Source organism: Citrus sinensis, chromosome 3 (genome assembly GCF_022201045.2).
Source record: "Citrus sinensis cultivar Valencia sweet orange chromosome 3, DVS_A1.0, whole genome shotgun sequence".
Lineage (NCBI taxonomy): Eukaryota > Viridiplantae > Streptophyta > Magnoliopsida > Sapindales > Rutaceae > Citrus > Citrus sinensis.
In genome coordinates this window covers 49,822,328-49,840,977 of record NC_068558.1, presented here as the reverse complement: position 1 = coordinate 49,840,977, position 18,650 = coordinate 49,822,328, and the positions used below count along the sequence as shown (strand labels likewise).

At 32.0% G+C, this 18,650-nt stretch overlaps 2 protein-coding genes and 1 pseudogene across 2 annotated transcripts; all 3 read left to right on the top strand.

Annotated features, from left to right (window-relative positions):
* The first annotated feature begins 5,072 nt into the window (after positions 1–5,072).
* LOC127900858 (acidic endochitinase-like) lies at positions 5,073–5,957 on the top strand (annotated as a pseudogene).
* A 2,268-nt stretch (positions 5,958–8,225) lies between these two features.
* LOC127901271 (delta(8)-fatty-acid desaturase 2-like) lies at positions 8,226–10,051 on the top strand. Its single transcript, XM_052438260.1, has one exon. It carries the CDS (start codon positions 8,472–8,474, stop codon positions 9,813–9,815), a length of 1,344 nt encoding a protein of 447 aa, XP_052294220.1. The 5' UTR covers positions 8,226–8,471; the 3' UTR covers positions 9,816–10,051.
* A 5,956-nt stretch (positions 10,052–16,007) lies between these two features.
* On the top strand, positions 16,008–18,295 carry LOC127901414 (uncharacterized). Its single transcript, XM_052438659.1, has 2 exons — positions 16,008–16,545; positions 17,605–18,295. Exons 1-2 carry the CDS (start codon positions 16,229–16,231, stop codon positions 18,005–18,007), a joined length of 720 nt encoding a protein of 239 aa, XP_052294619.1. The 5' UTR covers positions 16,008–16,228; the 3' UTR covers positions 18,008–18,295.
* Positions 18,296–18,650: the final 355 nt, after the last annotated feature.

The following is an 18,650-nucleotide window of genomic DNA, read 5'->3' as shown; positions in this document are numbered from 1 at the left end:
CCTGTTGCTTATATCATTATGTAAACATATGCTGTTATCATGCTTTTCTGGTTCTATTACCTATGTACTTTTAGACTTCAGATATACTATCTAATAAAATTATTATATTTCATGTTTTGCTTATAAAAATATTTATGGTGGTGATTTCAAATTATTGCAGTCCTACCCCCAAAAAAAAAAAAAAAAAAAAAACACAATACAAATGAACAAAATGTTGCTAGCCCAAGAGTTGCCCTCCCATCTCAAGATCGATTCTAATTCTGCGAGAGTATCCCACAGAAGATAAAACCTACGATTAATATAGGGTCCGGTACCCACAATATTTCCTATGTCCTTAACTGTGAATAAAATAGTTTGTAATAATTGTGCGTATAAAGTACTTTGTAATCTACATCTTATATTAACAACTTTTAAATATCTACTAAATTTGAATTTGATTGGAAATAAATGCGCCCAACTTTTAGATATTTACACTTTGTGGACTAATTCTATGTGCAAAGTGTAAAATAGTAGTAAATAGTAACTCACTCTGAAGAATGTTGATAAGGTATGCGATTGTGAGCACCTGATCATAACTGTTCTTTAAGACATTTACATGAAACAAAAGTTTACATAATTTTAAATTATACTATTAGTTGCTAAATTCATCTTTCTGTTGCACTGTGAAGTTCACAATCTTGTGAGATCAAACTAAATAACTAATTAAGTCATGTTGGCAAAATAACCCTGTTAAGGACTTACTTTTCAAATTTCCCTGGATTATTTTTATCGCAAATTTAGGCAATTTAACTCCATTGAGGAACACATCACTGCCAGCTGTCGTATACATAACCTTCACAATTCACAATGCTTCAAAGTCACCTTTGCTATTAAGAAAGAGATCCGAAGTAGTGCAAGCAGTTCCCATTACAGAGAAATTCTAGAATAAGGTATCATGTCAGTTATATAATAAATAAATAATGTTATGATATGTGTGTGTTTATTTTTAAAAAATTATTATATAAATAGTAATTATATTAAATTTAATTACATATGTCATGCATGTATCAATTGGTTGATATTCTATCATTTTTCTCCATTACAGGACTCTTATTGTACAAAGTGCCAGCCCGGTGGGTAGAAGTTCACGTTGCTCAATCTCTCCAATGCCAAGTAGCTGGGCATTACCTAGATTAAATCTTTAGAAAACATATTATTTTAGCACGGACTTAATTATTTTATAGATGGCGCTACTGGCACCCCACTAATAATCTTATGAAACTTATTTTTATCTATTTTTACATTTTTATCCTTGGTTAAGACATAATTTATCTCTAATTTATAAATATTCACACCCTATTTTAGATATATCTCATTTGTAATTATGAAACTTGCATCTGAAAAAAGAAATTAGCAAAAAGCTTGCTAATCCTTAATTTTATATATCCTTCTTATAGTCATATTTATTTTCAAAATTCTCATCCAAGACAGTGGAAACTATTAAACTTGTGTATTGTGGTGTGTTTTCAAATTTTAAGAAACTAAATAAAGAAACCATTTGGGATTTTGTTTCTAAAGAAAATAAGCAGCAAAAAAGACGATGGTAGATAAAACCAAATGCGTTAAACAGTATACAGAGTTTGAGATTCTTGGGCTGGAGAAAGAAAAGGAGATAGAGTGAGAAAGATAAACAGACAAATTATTTTATCAAGAAATTAATGTGTTTGTTTGAAAATACCCTTTAAATGGCTGGATTTTGGAGGGGTATGTCTTAATAGCACCACTCTTATTATATATATATATATATAGCATTCATTTTATTATATTTAGAATTATCTTAACAAAATTCATCTAGTAATTAATAGTTAATAATTAAAAAAATAGAGTGATTAACCAAAGTTGATTGGTGCGAGTGGTTCGGTACTCTCACTCCTTAAGAGAGGTTAGGGGTTCAAGCTCCGCTCTCGTATAAAGTCACTACTTTGACCAGTATTTTACCTCTTATAGGCCGATCTGATACAAGCGGGGATTAGTTTGGGTTGCGATACAGGTTTAAAAGTGCCTCTCATAATTGGGGCCCACTCAAGACCACCTCGTGATTCAGACAAAAAAAAATAGAGTGATTGAATCTTACCTATGTACTATTATTTAAAGGTATATGACATTAAATTCGTAAAATCTAAAAGAAACTGATAAGTCTTCATTTCAAATAACTGTTTATCTATAAAATATGAATTTATAATTCCATTCTTTATAAAGACAATATATTCCTTTGATGCCTTTTCAACTTCTTTTGAAAGATTCAAACTATATTTCAACCAATGGCTTTAATTGCAATTGTTAAAATGTCCAATAAGAGAACCACATAAAAAATCAATCGATTAATATCATCAACGACTTGGAAATATTATCTTATTCTTCATTTTGGACTTCACTTTTAACTCTTTCCGAATTCATGAGAATCAGGACCGTTGATCAAGTCGAAGAAGCACCCTATTCTCCGGAGATTTTACAATGTGCAAGCGCAAGTCAAAAGAGGGCAAGACTTTTTGTAGCCACTGAATGAACTTTAAGTTTGAAAGGTGACAACACCACTCAACAGAAAAAGAAAAATACCGCAAGTTGGTCAATGAAGTCTGCCGGACCGGCTCTGTGGACAACAACGTGCAAGTTCTTCCAAGCCAAAAATATCTTCTCAATAAGTACATGATCGAGACGCATAAATAAATTAGACAACGATAATTGGCTGCTCATTATTGTCCATGCATTTGTCATTTTCTCATTGAGTCTAAGTTGATGATCCCGGTGAAGTTACAATTGAACAGAGTGAGTGGTGAGTACTAGACGAAAGTGAGGGACCAAAAGAGTGAACATTATCTTGATGATGTGTTTATTTTTTAGATTAAAAAATTAAAATTATTGATAATATTTATTTCACATAATAAAAACAAAAATAAAAATCGAAATAGTAAAATTCATAGTAATTTAAGTAAGAAGAATGAGAGATTGGTTCCCAAAAGAGAGTGGGAATTAGTCTTCCACTCTCGAGAGTTTAAATTCTACCCTTATTTTTGTAGAATGGAAAATAGGAATCGAAATCGTAGAACTCGTCTAATTTGAGAATAAGAAATAGGAGATTGATTTCTAAATAGAGTGGGAATTAATCTCTCATTTTCAAGAGTTTAAATTCTACCCCCATTGACATTTTAAAGTTTCCAAAATGCCCTCCCTTTATATAAAAAAAATATAAATATAAAAAAATTTAAAATAAAAAAATCCCTGACTAAACTCCTCAATCTCCATCCAGCCGAATGTCGTCACAAGCCAAACTCCTTGTTGTTGCCAAAATCAACCACCGTCCTTTTTGTTACTAGTCCGTCGGATGTGGAACAATTGCTGGTTGCCGGTTTCATCTCCATATCGATTTCATCTCCAATGGGCACAGTTCTAATCTAATGATGATGATGATGCCGACGATGATGATTCGTTGTTGTCACTCTTGTTGTTGTTGATGATGATGATTCTAATTTTGATTATTATTTTTTAAAGGGATTATTATTATTATTATTATTATTACTCATTTTTAATAATAACAATCACAATAATTAAAATACAAAATAATAATTATGACAATAGTTAATTAAGGACCTTTTAGTAAAATTTGTAACAATTTAACTTAGTCCAATTCCGATTCCAAAATAAAGTAAAACACATTAATGGGAATAGAGTCTATTATGATTTCGACTCCTACAATTCAAATAAATGACTTATTTTGATTCTCATTCCAATTCTTGCTTATTTTGATTCCAACCTATTTTGATTCCCGTTTAGTAGATGCACCATGAGTATAATATCTTGTATTACATATAACGGAACATTATAGGTTGTTGATATCCTTATTATTTCTTAACATGTTAAATGCATGAAATCACATACATGTTGTCCAAAGATCGAGCAAATCAAATAGGGATAACCAATGATTGTAGTCTGTAAATGTTGAAAAAATATAACATACTAATATGTTATTTTGAGGGCACATTTTGAGTGGGATCCACCTAAGCAAAGTGGAAAATCTCGAGATGTTCGGATTCTACTCCACGAACACTACGAAATGGTATATTTATTCACTCAAAATTATGCTTAGGTAAATGAGAAATTGACTCTAAAAGTGCACCCTTGAAGTTGGAAATTTAAAAGGAAATAGAATTTGTCCCACAAGAGAAAAATAAGTTAAGACATTTGTGTTTATATATATATATTTATCCATGTATAAGCAAGAATTTTAAAGATAGAGGCTCTATCCACACGCACGTGCGCAGGAGGGGTGCATATCCAAGACCGATTTGGTTGAAGTGGTGTGCGCCCGCACATCCTGCATACACGAATGTCGGCCCAAAATCACTTAAAATTTTACATATATAGATACTTAATTATTGAGATGTTACAAAATTGAATTTTTCAATTCAATGGGTTGTTACAGAAACAAAATTAATTCATATATTGAATTAGGAAATTAAAGTTGCGCATACCCTCATGTGTATAAAAAGGCAGTCTTCCTCATTTGTTTAATGTTTGAGACAACAAAATACACACAGAGCACTTCAAATGTTGTCGTTCTGTTTTGATCGAGAATCTACTCTGTTGCTGTTCGCTGGAATTATTTGTTCGTGCTTGACAAATAATTCGTTCCCTTTTTAACAGATAGTATCTTGGGAGACAGATACCAACAAAACTAAAAGCACCATAGTAGTTAGTAAATTTGTTTTAAGGAAACTATTTTAACAGGTCTCGGATTTTCCTATTTCATTTTTTTTCAATTTAATTGTTGTTGTTTCTACAATTTCCAGTAGCTCCTTTATTAACTTCTGTTGTTGTTTCAATTATGTACTTATTGAATTCACATTTATGTGCTGTTGTTTTAATTGTTCACTCACTGCAATTTTTTTCAATAGTAAAGTCACGTACTCAAAAAAAAAAAAAGGGGAAAAAGAAGACATACTTCTTCGATAAGTTAAACACATGAGAAACAATAGCTTGGTAAATACTTAACACTAGTTGCTATTGAGTGAATTAATAAAAGCAAACAGTGCAAAATGGCGTTAGAAACTGATGCATCACTCTTCAGTGCAATCTTAATTCTAGTGACCGGGTATTGATGCCGGTGGAATTGCAATCGATTGGGCCAAGAATGGAAATGAAGGTATCTTGGTGGAGACTTGCGTTACAAGCAACTATGATTTTCTGAACATGGCCTTTCTTCCAATGTTTTGAAAGCAAGTCAACCTCTTGCTGGCCTTTGTAATCCATACCGCAACGGCTGCACCAGTCTAAGCGCCGACATTAAATCCTGTCAAGCAAAAGGAATCAAAGTGAGGAGTGAAGCTTTCGATCTTTGGACAACTTCTTCGGGGGGGACAATCATCCTCTCGCTCGCTTGCTGACGCCTCTAATTTGGATGGAATTGATTTTGATATTGGAGGAGGCACAAATCAGCATTCGGATGATCTTGCAAGGCAAGAAAATGTACTTAACAGCAGTTACGCAATGTCCTTACCCTGATGCTTGGATTAAGGGTGCCTTAAAACGGGTCCATTCGATTGCGTTTTGGTCCAATTTTACAACACATCCTCCATGCCAATACTCATCTAGAGACCTTGGAAATCTTGAAAGTGCATGGAATCACTGGACTTCATACATATATTCCTCCTACCAAAATTTTCTTGGGACTTCCTGCTGCTCGTGCAGGAGCTGGAATTGGCATTACTCCCGTGGCTGTTCTTACTTCAAAATTGCTTCTTGCCATTGAATGTTCTGCTAAATATGGATGCGTAAAGTTGTGGTTCAAGTACTGTGATGATCAAATTGGATATCAGTGCCTCTATTATAAACGATGTACATATTGTTCTGTGCTACAATATGTAACACATGCTGTTATTTTTATAAGTGTTCATAATTTTGTAGATAGTATTATAACCTAGAATATATTGGGACCCTTAACATACATTTTATAATACTACTAGAAACATGTTGAGGTCAAGAAAGAGGAAAGAGTAGCTCGAATTGCCTGCTGTAGCCCAATGGCTAACACATGCTATCGCGTCACGCCTTTTTATCCCTCATGCGCCTTTGAACTTCTGCTATGCTTCCACATAAAAAAAAAAAGAATATTATATTTCCTTTTCGATTGTGGTCGCAATTTCACATCATTTTAGCCCTACCAAAGAGAAAATCACGACAGCTGGTTTCCTTATAATGACAGGATTATCCTCGTACCTACAGGCGATCAGGTTATATGATATGTCTTGCAATTTTTTTATGAGGTGAGATAAATTTGAAGGAAAGTAAGTAAAATTAATAATTGTTATAGTTAAAGAAAAATGGCCTCTTTTTTTTTTTTTTTTGTGTCAATGAAGCTGATTCGTTACAGCTACATATTAACGTCCACATCTGGAGGGTGGGAAGATACCTTTCGCCGATCTTCTCGAGGGCCAACTATAGACGATTCCCAATATAAAATTTGAAACTACAAAATATCTTCGCTACTGGAAAATAAAATATATTTACTCAATAGATTATCAAACAAGATCTCTTAAAATATAATATAAACGAAGAATGGGAAAGAAAAAGAAAGATTATAACTAAAACAGGGGAGAATTAATGGCGGTATCATGGGCGGGGGCAGGCAGACATATTTGAAAGAGTCTCACATGGATGTGCAGTAATGCAGGTACTTGCCATGCCATTTTCACGAGGAATAGTTGTAAAAGACGTTACGTGCTGCTCGCGTTGGCTGTAGCCTATAGGCTTAAAATATTCAGTTACTGTCTTTTCACCGTCACAGAGCAAATCTCTGTTCTAAATCTGGAAAATATACAGCTGTAAATTACCAAACATGACATTTTCTTAGTAAATTGCCAAACATGACATTATCTTTTCCCAACTGACTAATAAGACTTTTTTCTTTTTTTGAGAGGGACTAATGAGACTTTTTGGTTACGTGCGTTGGTTCTCAAGAATCAAGATCATCGATGCGAGCTTCCAGGTGAGGGATATATAGCGTAAGTGTTGGCAAGCACTCTGCCCACACGTTTTATTGGCCTCTCCAAATCAGCATATTCGCATTTCCGATTTTCTACAACGTAAATCAATAAATTAACCGAGTGAATATAATGGGTTAAATGGAAGATTAAATTTTACTTCCAACAACATATTCGTGATTGTTGAGAAGACAAACATCCGACATTTTAAATTTTTCTTATAAAGTAAAAAATAGAAAACATTACTTAAATTTGGCTGGCTCCCTTCATTAAAACGGTGGTTTTACAAAATAGTTGAAATTTAATTGTAAAAATGAGTACTTTGGATTTAACTATCTCAAGGACGGATTCAAAAACAAAAAAAAGAAAAAGAAAAAGAAGATAAAGGGTATTTCAGGGAATAACTGTGAAATTTAATAATTTTGTCTGTCAATAGGCTGACAGCGCAGGTACAAATGTGGAATCACTTTTCACAATGCAGGCGATTATTATTCCGGAAAAAAATATCTCCAACGCAGTCGATTAATATTCCGGAAAAATATCTCCAAAACGCGTCCGGAAGACTACGACGACAGCGTGTGCTGCCACAGGCTGACAAACTGTTGGCCCACTTCTTAAAAACATGATTGAGGTTTTGCTTAAAAGAAAAGGTTTTTTTTTTTTTTTTGACCTTTTATAATAAGAAAAAAGGTTATTTGGTTGATAGGACTAATAACATCCGCTTCCTAACTTTTTATGTATTTCCATCAAAGACATTAGTTTATTTATCTGTATCAAATAGGTCCACACTTAAAAATCCCTAGAACTAGAATGCTCTCAAAATCCGTAAAGCAATTTGAACATATGGTAGGATTAGTATTTTACAATTAGGACGGTGTGCTAGAAACTTTGAATTAAGATGTAGGATGATTAATTAATAAATGAAATATATGAATTCAGTTTAAATAATAACGTAATCACATAAATTTATAAATTGTATCGTATATTTATACTAATTAAAATTCAACTTTTAAGAGATTTATTCAATATAAATAAAAGAAGCATACCCTTATTTGGTTAAACATAATAAAAAAAGGGAGCGGAATGTTATTATCTACATATGATTACTGTTAACCGCACGAAGATAACTTGGAGGGTTAAAACAAGCGAATGGCGACGACCTCAACTTTACTCAACACGTATCCTACCACGAAACATACCAAAATGACCGTTTAGCCGCAACCCTCGCTGATAAAGAGCCCAAAAATATTATCATAAAAAACGCTCCGAAGAAACACAGAGAGGGAAAAAATAAAAATAGAGATCTCAAAAACCGAAAGCAAACCAAATCATCACATCCCTTGCTATTTCACTTTGAGCAAAACTTGCGGGATTTTCTTGATTTGATTTTGCTTCCCAGGTGGCATAACCTATCTTCCCCCACAACACTTTCCAATTTTTCAATCTGCTGCCTTAATGGAGGCCGAGAAAAAATACATAACGGCTGAAGAGCTTAGAACCCACAACAAGGCAGAAGATTTGTGGATCTCTATACAGGGGAAAGTTTACGACGTTACAGAATGGGCAAAACAACATCCTGGCGGCGACGTTCCGCTCTTGAATTTGGCTGGCCAAGATGTTACCGATGCGTTTATAGCGTATCATCCAGGAACCGCTTGGCAATATCTTGATAAACTTTTTACAGGCTATTATGTTCAAGATTTCGAAGTATCTGAAATCTCAAAAGATTACAGGAGACTGTACATTGAGTTTGCCAAACAGGGTATGTTTGAAAAGAAACAACACGTGGCATCCTGTGCCCTTACATGTGTAGCATTGATGTTTGTTGTTGTGGTTTATGGCGTTTTGTGCTGTGAGAGCGTCTGGGCTCATTTGGGTTCAGGCATGTTGTTGGGGTTTCTTTGGATTCAAAGTGCTTATGTTGGTCACGATTCCGGGCATTATCAGGTTATGACAAGTCCTAAGTTTAACAAAATTGCTCAGCTTATTTCAGGAAATTGTTTAACAGGAATCAGCATTGCTTGGTGGAAGTGGACTCACAATGCCCACCACATTGCTTGCAACAGCCTTGATTACGATCCAGATCTTCAACACATCCCAGTTTTTGCGGTATCTACGCGTTTATTTAATTCAATTACATCTGTCTTCTATGGTAGAAAATTAGATTTCGATCCTGTCGCTAGATTCCTTGTGAGTTACCAGCATTGGACATTTTACCCTGTTATGTGTGTGGCCAGAGTAAATTTATATTTACAGACACTTTTGTTATTGTTTTCAAAGCGTAAGGTCCCAGATAGAGCCTTGAACATCATGGGTACTCTTGTCTTTTGGACTTGGTTCCCACTTCTAGTTTCATATCTACCAAACTGGCCTGAAAGGGTGATGTTTGTGATGGCAAGTTTTACTGTCACGGCCATCCAACACATTCAGTTTTGTTTAAACCACTTTGCTGCAAATGTGTATCTTGGTCCGCCTAAAGGGAATGACTGGTTTGAGAAGCAAACAAGTGGGACATTGGATATTGCTTGCTCATCTTGGATGGATTGGTTTCATGGTGGGTTGCAGTTTCAGCTAGAGCATCATTTGTTTCCAAGGTTGCCAAGGTGCCAATTGAGGAAGATTTCGCCGGTGGTGAGGGATCTTTGCAAGAAGCACAATATGCCTTACAGAAGTTTGTCCTTCTTTGAGGCCAATGTGTGGACCATTAGGACTCTGAGGGGTGCTGCTCTGCAAGCTCGGGACCTCACAAACCCTGTCCCCAAGAATTTGCTTTGGGAAGCTCTTAATACTCATGGCTGAGTTGTGTTTTTCTTTTTTTAATATATAAAATACATTAACAGATGCCTATCGAGATTTTATAGCCACAAGTTATTTTGCCCCCAACGAATATTTTTTTGGCTCTTGATTTGGCCTCTTGGCTTGGGGTCGTCATTCGTATAGGATGATGAATAAATGCTCTTTCTAGCAATATTTTTTTATTCACAGTTGTAATCAGATAATGACTCGCGGATTCAATTAAGCCTCTCTTTTTTTTTTTTTTTTTGCCCCTTTCTGTGTTTATTTTACCATGTTGGAGAGTGTATTACGAATCTCATTGGCACGGAAGATGTGTCTTATCAGCATCGTATTCTATTATGTCAGATTTTAAGCTAGCCTGTTGCAATGACTTATCCTTTGGACTTACAGAATCCAGGTAACGTTAACAAGAATGCCATTTTGCTAAGTTTGTACACATAAATCACACTAGTCAGAAAACAGGCCATTTTCTTTTGTGTTTCCTTAATGAGCCATGCCATGTGAATTTGGTTTTTTTGGATCGCAAAGCCCTGAAGGCTAATGATCGATGGTCACCCAAGCATGAAGGCTATACATGACATATAAGCCTAGAGGGAGTGACTTCCTGAAAAGCCCATTTTTAATACGTAGGGCCAAATAAAATAAAAAGGTATTATAATAACAAAAGTCTCACTTTTCTAACAACCCTCCATTTTTTTTTACTTTATTCTGACCTTCTCCGAATAAAAAATAAGCCTTCAAAATGCCCACTCTGTTTTCTCCATCTTTTTGGCTTTTCGCGCAATGTCAAAACTCAAAACCTGAACAGAAGAATTAGCAAATTCAAGTTGCGTTCAATTTTACTACTAAAATTCCTTTCTTTGGATTGTTGAAAAGAAATAAAGAATTCCCTTTACAAAACCAAGGTTCAATCACTCTCTTTACAACATTAAAAAAAAAAAAAACACTCTCTTTATTTTAATAGTTTTACAGTACAGGACAGATTAAGATATAAGAAATATAATTTTCAATATATATAAGACTAAAATACACTGTTTAAAATCTTTTTTTTTTTAACTCATCCTTTGTTGTAATAAAGTATAAAATTCTCTTATCATAAAATTACCACTCTTTATCCATATAATGCATAATTAATATTGAGTTTGATTATATATGCAATTGTAATTGAATATATACACATTTATCTCCAATATTGTCTTATCATTTCATCTTTTTATTTCTTATAATTTATTGAAGTTAGTATAAAAACTTTGTCTGGTTAGTTGTATTTGAATTCTAAAGCAAGTACTAGGGCTTAAAAATTAATATGGCTTTGCACAACCTCACTCAAAAAAAAAAAAAGTACAGATTTTTTTTCCAATAAATAAAAGTTGATAAGTTAGAAGATTCAATGACTATGAATAATTTTGGAATTTAATTGAACTGAGGTTATAAAATTAGTGCATAATTTATGGATGGAGTTATTTGAACACGTTGAACCCATTATGAAAATATAAGAATCATAATTTCCCATACAAACCCCTCTTTTTAATTAAAAAATAATAATCAATTGCATGAGTCTTCATCAACATATTGTCTAAACAAAACTATAAATTTATTCTTCACAAGTCTTAACAGTCACTAAACAAGATATTAATAGAAAAATCATTGTTTTGCAAAAGTTAAGGCTTCCAAGTTCAGTTCGAAATATAGAAGGCCTGGGGCCTAGGGCCTTGGGCCATGTTGCGCAGCGATAGCGAAGAGGTTCGGATGGATTCAGAACGGAAATAACAAGATGAAGTGAAATCCACTTCAATAAATATCTCGTTTATATAATTGATAGGTGGGGCTGTTTGCACCTTATAAAGGACTCTCTATTTTTTATCGCCTGAATATTCTTTTACGAAATCACTGATAAGGACACTACAAATTGAATTTAAAAAATAAAAATAATTTACACAACCATTTATCACAAACCCTAAATTTTTATTGACAAATTCATCACTAAGGTATTATATAAACTCGAAAACAACATTGTATATCTCGCCATTTGATGCACAGAACAACAATCTAATGCTTCCTGCAAATAAGCTTAGTTTAAACTTTAATGTACAATATCTCACAAATTATGTTTATTAACACACACACACATGCACGCAAAATCAAAATAATAATAATAATAATATGTATGCAATGTTTGGCCCAGGGATTAGGCATTCTGAAAATTAATTGCAAGGAATAAGGATTCAAAGAAAAAATGCTAAACATAGATGAATTGATTAAATACATGAAATACTAAACTTAAAGTTTAAGAATAATGGATTCAAAAGAAAAAAAAAAGTTAAATATAGATGAAACAATTATACTTGAAATTTTAAAATTTTAAGGAAAACTAAAAATTTTTATGTTGTATTTACTTACTGAAGCGGGAGTGAGAAATGTAGATTCTTTTCACTCAAGTGTTTACTTATTTAAGGAGAGAAGTGAGAATCCAACTCCTAGCTCTTTTTTTTTTTTAATCCTTTCTTTATTAAATGTAATATAATTATATTTTTTAAAATAAAATAATGTTACAATTACCTAAAAATAATAATATTATATTTATTTGAATAATATTATTTAATAATATTACATTTATTAAAATGATAATTTATTTAATCTAAGTTAGAATTGTTTTAAAATAATATTACTATATATTTATTTAATTTTAATAGTATTATATTTAGTTAATGTTAATAATTAATAATAATTAGTTTATTCTTAGAAAATTTTAATTTTGTACTATATTATTAATAATAATGTTTCATGTGTTGCTAATTTTTAATCTACATAATTAAAATTAATAAAAAATTATGATTTACATAATTAAGAATATTAATAATTATTATTGACTAATATAATTAAAATGCCAACCCCTAAATAAGATTTATCAAACTTTTAAATGATTCTTTTCACATGTACATATCTCTTTAATCCATTCCATTTGGATTAGTTTCTTTTCATATCTACAAATCTCTTTGGCCCATTGCATTTAGGTTAATTTATTTTAAGGAGATTGTCAATTTTCCCCTATTAAATTAATAAATATCACTTACTCTCTTATTGTAGTATTATTTTCATAATACCCAATAACCTCCTAGTATCATAATTTTAAAATATTACCTTTATGAAATATATTTTTATTTATGTTTATTGTAAATTAAATATAAATAAATAAACAGTCAAAATAAGAAATATAAGTTTTGGTGTGAATAAAAATTAATAATAAGATTTTTTGTTCTTTTGTTACCTTTTTAAATAAATTTTCTTGTAATAAATATATATTTTACATTTTCAAAATCAAATATCAAGTAAATGACCCATTCGCTCATCTTTTCATTTAAATTTTTTGGGCCAAGGGCTTATTGAATATTAAGAAAAAATAAAAAGTAAAGGGTATATGGTATACTTTTGTTAACCTAAATGATCTTACAACCGTTGATTTTGATGATAAGAAGCAATATAATAAAAAACACTTTTGAATCTTGTTAATTCTTAAATGTCAAACGTCAGTCATATGAGATCAAGCTCAAAGGACTCAACTCAAGGACATGTTTATCAAGTTGAGACTCAAGCTCAAGACACTAGCTTAGGTGATATATTTATTTTAATTATTCATGTAAAGTTAGTTTGTCTATATTTGTGCATAATTAGCAACTGTGAGTTCAAAAGTTTTTTATGTGTTGCATTCACCAAAATTATTGACTTTTTTATTATATTGTGGTTCGTTGATAAATGTGCTTTCAAAATATTGAAGAAAAATGAAGGATAAATGTTTTATCAAAATGAATATCTTTTATATATATGAATTGATTTAGAAACGTCTTGAAAGATTTTAAGGTGTCAAAATATATAAAAAGTTTATATGGTCTTAATATTATTTTCTAAAAATCTGTAAAAGGACCTATTTGATAATGTTTCAAAATTTTAGGTGCTTAATAGTTGTAAAAAAGTTTAGGTCAAACTACAAGTATGGTAAAAGCCCAAAGTTATTAGTCGGTTATTAAAAGCGGCTAATCAACTTGCTTTTTAGTAAAAAAATCGGTGAGTCAGTTCAGATAAAAGTGGCTAATTGGTTTCATGCTGATTTTGAGTTTTATTTCCTAATAGCTAGTTTTCACTTAAATATATGTAAACTCATTTTTTTATCAATTAGAATGGTTATTAAGTACGAAACTGTCTCTCTCAACTATGAAAAACTCCTGTGACTAATTTTTTTAAAAAAAATATTACTTAACTAACACTCTATTCTTTTTATATTTTTAATTTCACAAATTATCTTCAATTTATTCAGATATATTCTTTTAGTTACGAATAATTAGTATCATTAACTAAGTGCTTATTTGGTATGACTTATATAATGACCATAAGTGCTTATTTAATCTTATAAGCTCTTATTGTAATTTTTGTTGTTGTTTGGTTATTTTTCTAATAGAGCTTTTAAAACTTAAATGAGCTATTTTACCTCTACTAGCAAAAACATAAATTTTGAGCTTTTTAGAGTAGAGGTTGAAAAGATTTTTTTAAATGTCAAAATATATAAAATATCATTTACTTATTTAACAATCTTATTTATTGTTTTCATAACACAACTTTAAAAAATTTACCTATTAAAGTAATTTCATAAATTTTTAATAAAAGTTTTATTAACAACTAAACAACTAAATTTTTTTTAGTAAAACTCTATTTACAAAAGCTCTACTAACAAAAGTTCTACTTAAATAAGTTATACTTGAAAAGTTGTACCAAATGGATCCTAAGAGGAAGAACACCCTATTTAAAAATGAACATAAAAATATTTTTATTAGTCATAAAAGTTAATAAACATCAAGAAATTGATTTTTACCAAATACAAAAGATAATGAATATAAAGAAAAAAAAATGTTTTATATGGTAAGTATGAAATATAAATCATGATATATTAACAAAGGAAAAAAATAAATTCAAAAGAGAATAAAATTGAATGTTTAGTTTGCGAATACTAAAGAAAGAATATGTAATTATAAGGTAGAGAGAGAAAGTGGTCAGCGAAAGATAATTTTGAAATTTGAAATTTTTAATAATAAAGTTATTTGTTAAAATGAGCGTGGAGAGGAATTTTGGTGGATTCAAAAAGAATTTTTTGTTCCTGGTTTTTTTCGAAAAATTTTGTTCTAGTTCATCCCTACTACTACTAGTAAGAGGAGTGCTAGCGACACCCGCTCATATGATTCGACTGTCACACTTGCTTCCTTTTAAATAGGACATCTGTCATCTTGTTGTTGTTGGTTTTTTTTTTTTTTTTTGATGAGGGTTCCTCTTGCTTTGATTATTGTACATATTTAACTCATCTCACTTTTTTTTCTTTTTTTTTTTAATTTAAAAAATCATATCACTTTAAAGACACCTTTACCTTTTAAGTTCTTTTCCTTAAACCCACCGAATCATCAGTCACTTCCAGCATTTTTATTTTTTAACACATTTCAATCCTACTTTTTTAGTTTAAAACATCTATTATTTGTATTCTATTTTTTCTCTCGTGAGATTCCTCTTCTTTGCTCCTTATTTGCATTTGATAAGCAAATTCAAGCCTGCATGTTGCAAAAACTAGATTAATAGATTAGTAAAAAATGAATGCATCAAATTCTTTATCCCAACAAGTGGTAAGCAAATCTTTTTTTTTTTTTTTTGATAATTGTAACGAGCATATCTAAAATTTTTAACACTCTTTTTTAACATTAACATTTGTGTATAAAATTTTTAATGGAGAAAATCTGAATTCTTGACATCAATACTTATTAATTCAATTTAGTAGAAGAGAATCTTTTAAAAAAATATATATATGCTGGAAGTGAACTGATAGTTGGTATGTCTAAGAAAAAAAAAAAATTGAAGATAAGGGTCAAGTGATAAATATGGTCTTGTAATTTTTTAAATTAATAAAAATGATGAGTTAAATCTGCACAACAATCTAAATAAGAAAACACGTGTGAAAAGCGAGTGGGACGGTCGGTCCTAGCACTCCTACTAGAGGAGAAACAAAAGAAGCCTAAAAGGGCAGTATCATCACTTTAATTGGCTACTACCCATAACAGACAAAGACTCGACCACACAGGATCAGTTTCCAATCTAAGGCAATCATTGACAAATACCACTGGCCAATAAGATATTTTCTAATTTCAATCAGCTTCTGATAATCCCAATTATCCAAAAGCATAATCCTATTATCCGAACAGATATCCCTCCATCCCTCAATTTCTCGCTTTACCCTAACAGAAAATTGGAGGAAAAAAAAAAAAAAAAATTGAACGAAGAAACGCGCTAATTCAATTTCCCGGGAAAATGGCACCTCTCCTTTTAACTTCTCTCTAATATCATCTCAATAATCAAGCCCTAAATTTTGATATAAATATTTTTTAATGGCCTTTCTCGTCTCTCCTCCAGAATTCTCGACCAAAATCTTCTTCAACCCTAACCCTCATTCTACAAGTCAAAAGAGTCTCTCAGTTTTGAGCAATCACGAGAAATTAGGCTCTAGGGCTAGGGTTAGGGTATCTGGAATTTCGGAAGTGGGTCGAAATGTTCGGTTGTATGGACAATTTTCGGCTCCGGTGAAGCCGAGCAAAGAAGAAGAAGAAAAGCACAATTATTATGTTAACATGGGCTACGCGATTCGGACTTTACGAGAAGAGTTTCCAGCTCTCTTTTATAGGGAGCTCAGTTTCGACATCTACAGGTTTTACTTCGTTTCGTTTATCAGCGATGGCCATGAACAAATTCTTTTCTGTTTTAATTTTAATGATAGCGCGGTAGCAAATTGCTTTAGTGTCTATTTGTTTTGGATGTATAGTGGAATAATCAACGAATGCTTGTGATTTCAATTTTGTGATAGGACTTTACCTACAAGAAAATAAATAAATAAAATAAAATAAAAAGGATAGAAATTAGAAAAGAGGTGATCTCTTGGAGGGATCTTCCTCCAATTTGTCAAAAGACTTATTTTTTTCTTGATCACTTGAATGTAAAAGCCCAGGACATCACTGGAAATACTAAACCTACAAGTAAAACATACTAATAATGGAAATCCTATAAACCAAGAAAACACTCATTCTAAAAATTAAAAATCTGAATCCTAATGGAATTCTAATATTTTGACGCTCATGATCAAGATGGCTAGCTTCAAATTTTTATATGTTAAATGGAAAAAATGATGCCATCAGTTTCAAGTTATGCTTTTTGCATATAGTTTTGTTTGTCTTCAAATATTGATATTCAAAACTAAGGTTCTTTAGCTAGGATTTTTACGACTTTGAAATCTCTGATACCTGGGGATAGGTCAATGGTATTAAGTGTGAGCATATGGATAACATCAGAGGGATTTTAGATGGTTGATTTGTGATTATCAAGTTTGATTGTGTTTCTGCGAGTACGTTTTTCTTTGCAACTGTGTATATGAGACTTGTATATGCAGCGCTGAAGGATGAGGAATTCAGTGCCTTTTTTGGTCGTGCCAAATCACCTTGATGATAATTACATGCATGTAACTTTTTCGTGTATGGGTATGGTGTTCTTTCAGAGGTTTGCTTGTTTCATTTAGTTTCATTTTACCTATTAATGTTCCTTGCTTTTCTGTAAATGTGTCAGCAAGTGCTGTATTGAAATGTTGAACATCATTCAGATGTGATGCCATTTAATGGGTGTGTGAAATTATCATGAAACATTGAATTGTGTCCTGATTCTGATTTCATTCTTTCTTTTTGGAAAATTTTGCTAACATTCTGTTTCTTATGTTCAGGGATGATATTGTATTCAAAGATCCTATCAATACTTTTGTTGGCATTGAAAACTATAAATCGATTTTTTGGGCCCTGCGATTCCATGGTAGGATATTTTTCAGGGCATTGTGGCTTGACATCATTAGTGTGTGGCAGCCTCTGGAAAATGTTATAATGGTTCGATGGACTATCCATGGTGTTCCACGAGTCCCTTGGGAGAGTCGTGGTCGATTTGATGGCACTTCAGAGTACAAACTCGACAGGAATGGAAAGATCTATGAACACCGAGTTGACAACATTGCTCTGAATTCTCCTCCTCCAAAGTTCCGTGTACTGGCTGTAGAGGACTTAATCCAATCCATTGGCTGCCCCTCAACCCCAAAGCCTACCTACTTTGAAATTTCATCCTCGGATAGAACTTAGAAGCTAGAATCGCAAAAGGTCCTGCCAAATTTTGGCATATTTTGTGCTATGATTGAACCGAACCAGGCTGAGGTTACTGAGTTTGATGTTGGCATCTTGTTAGTGTCTGATAACTCGGTTTAGATTGCAATATGTAACTGGAATTGACTTGAGGTACAGGGTGACCTGAGTGCTATAAAATTAGCAAGCGTGCACAGATGCACTGTGTGTAGCATGTTGTGTTTAGTTTTCAACCGTGAACAATATTGTATGAGAGTTGTATAAATTAATAAATATTGTACAGTGGAAGTCTAGTGCAAGTTACATCACTCATTGCTATTATATTTGAAGTAGTGATATTTGAACCCTCATTTTATCTCACCAGTCCTCACTTTTTAATTAAATCCTGATATTTTCAAAATTAGTCTTATTAAAAGAATAAAGGATGAGTTTGCTTTGATAATCCAGATCTTGAAAAGATTCATCTGTAAGTAGCAAACTCAGATAAGAAGCATTGAATCATCAAGCCTTCAAGGCTTTTTGGCCCGGTAATAATGAAGGGTAAACATTTAGTGTGGGACAATCTCTCAAATAAAGTTCGAAGAAATTTTAAATTAGAACATTTAGGAGGCAACGATTCGATATTTGAATCTCTTGGTTTTTA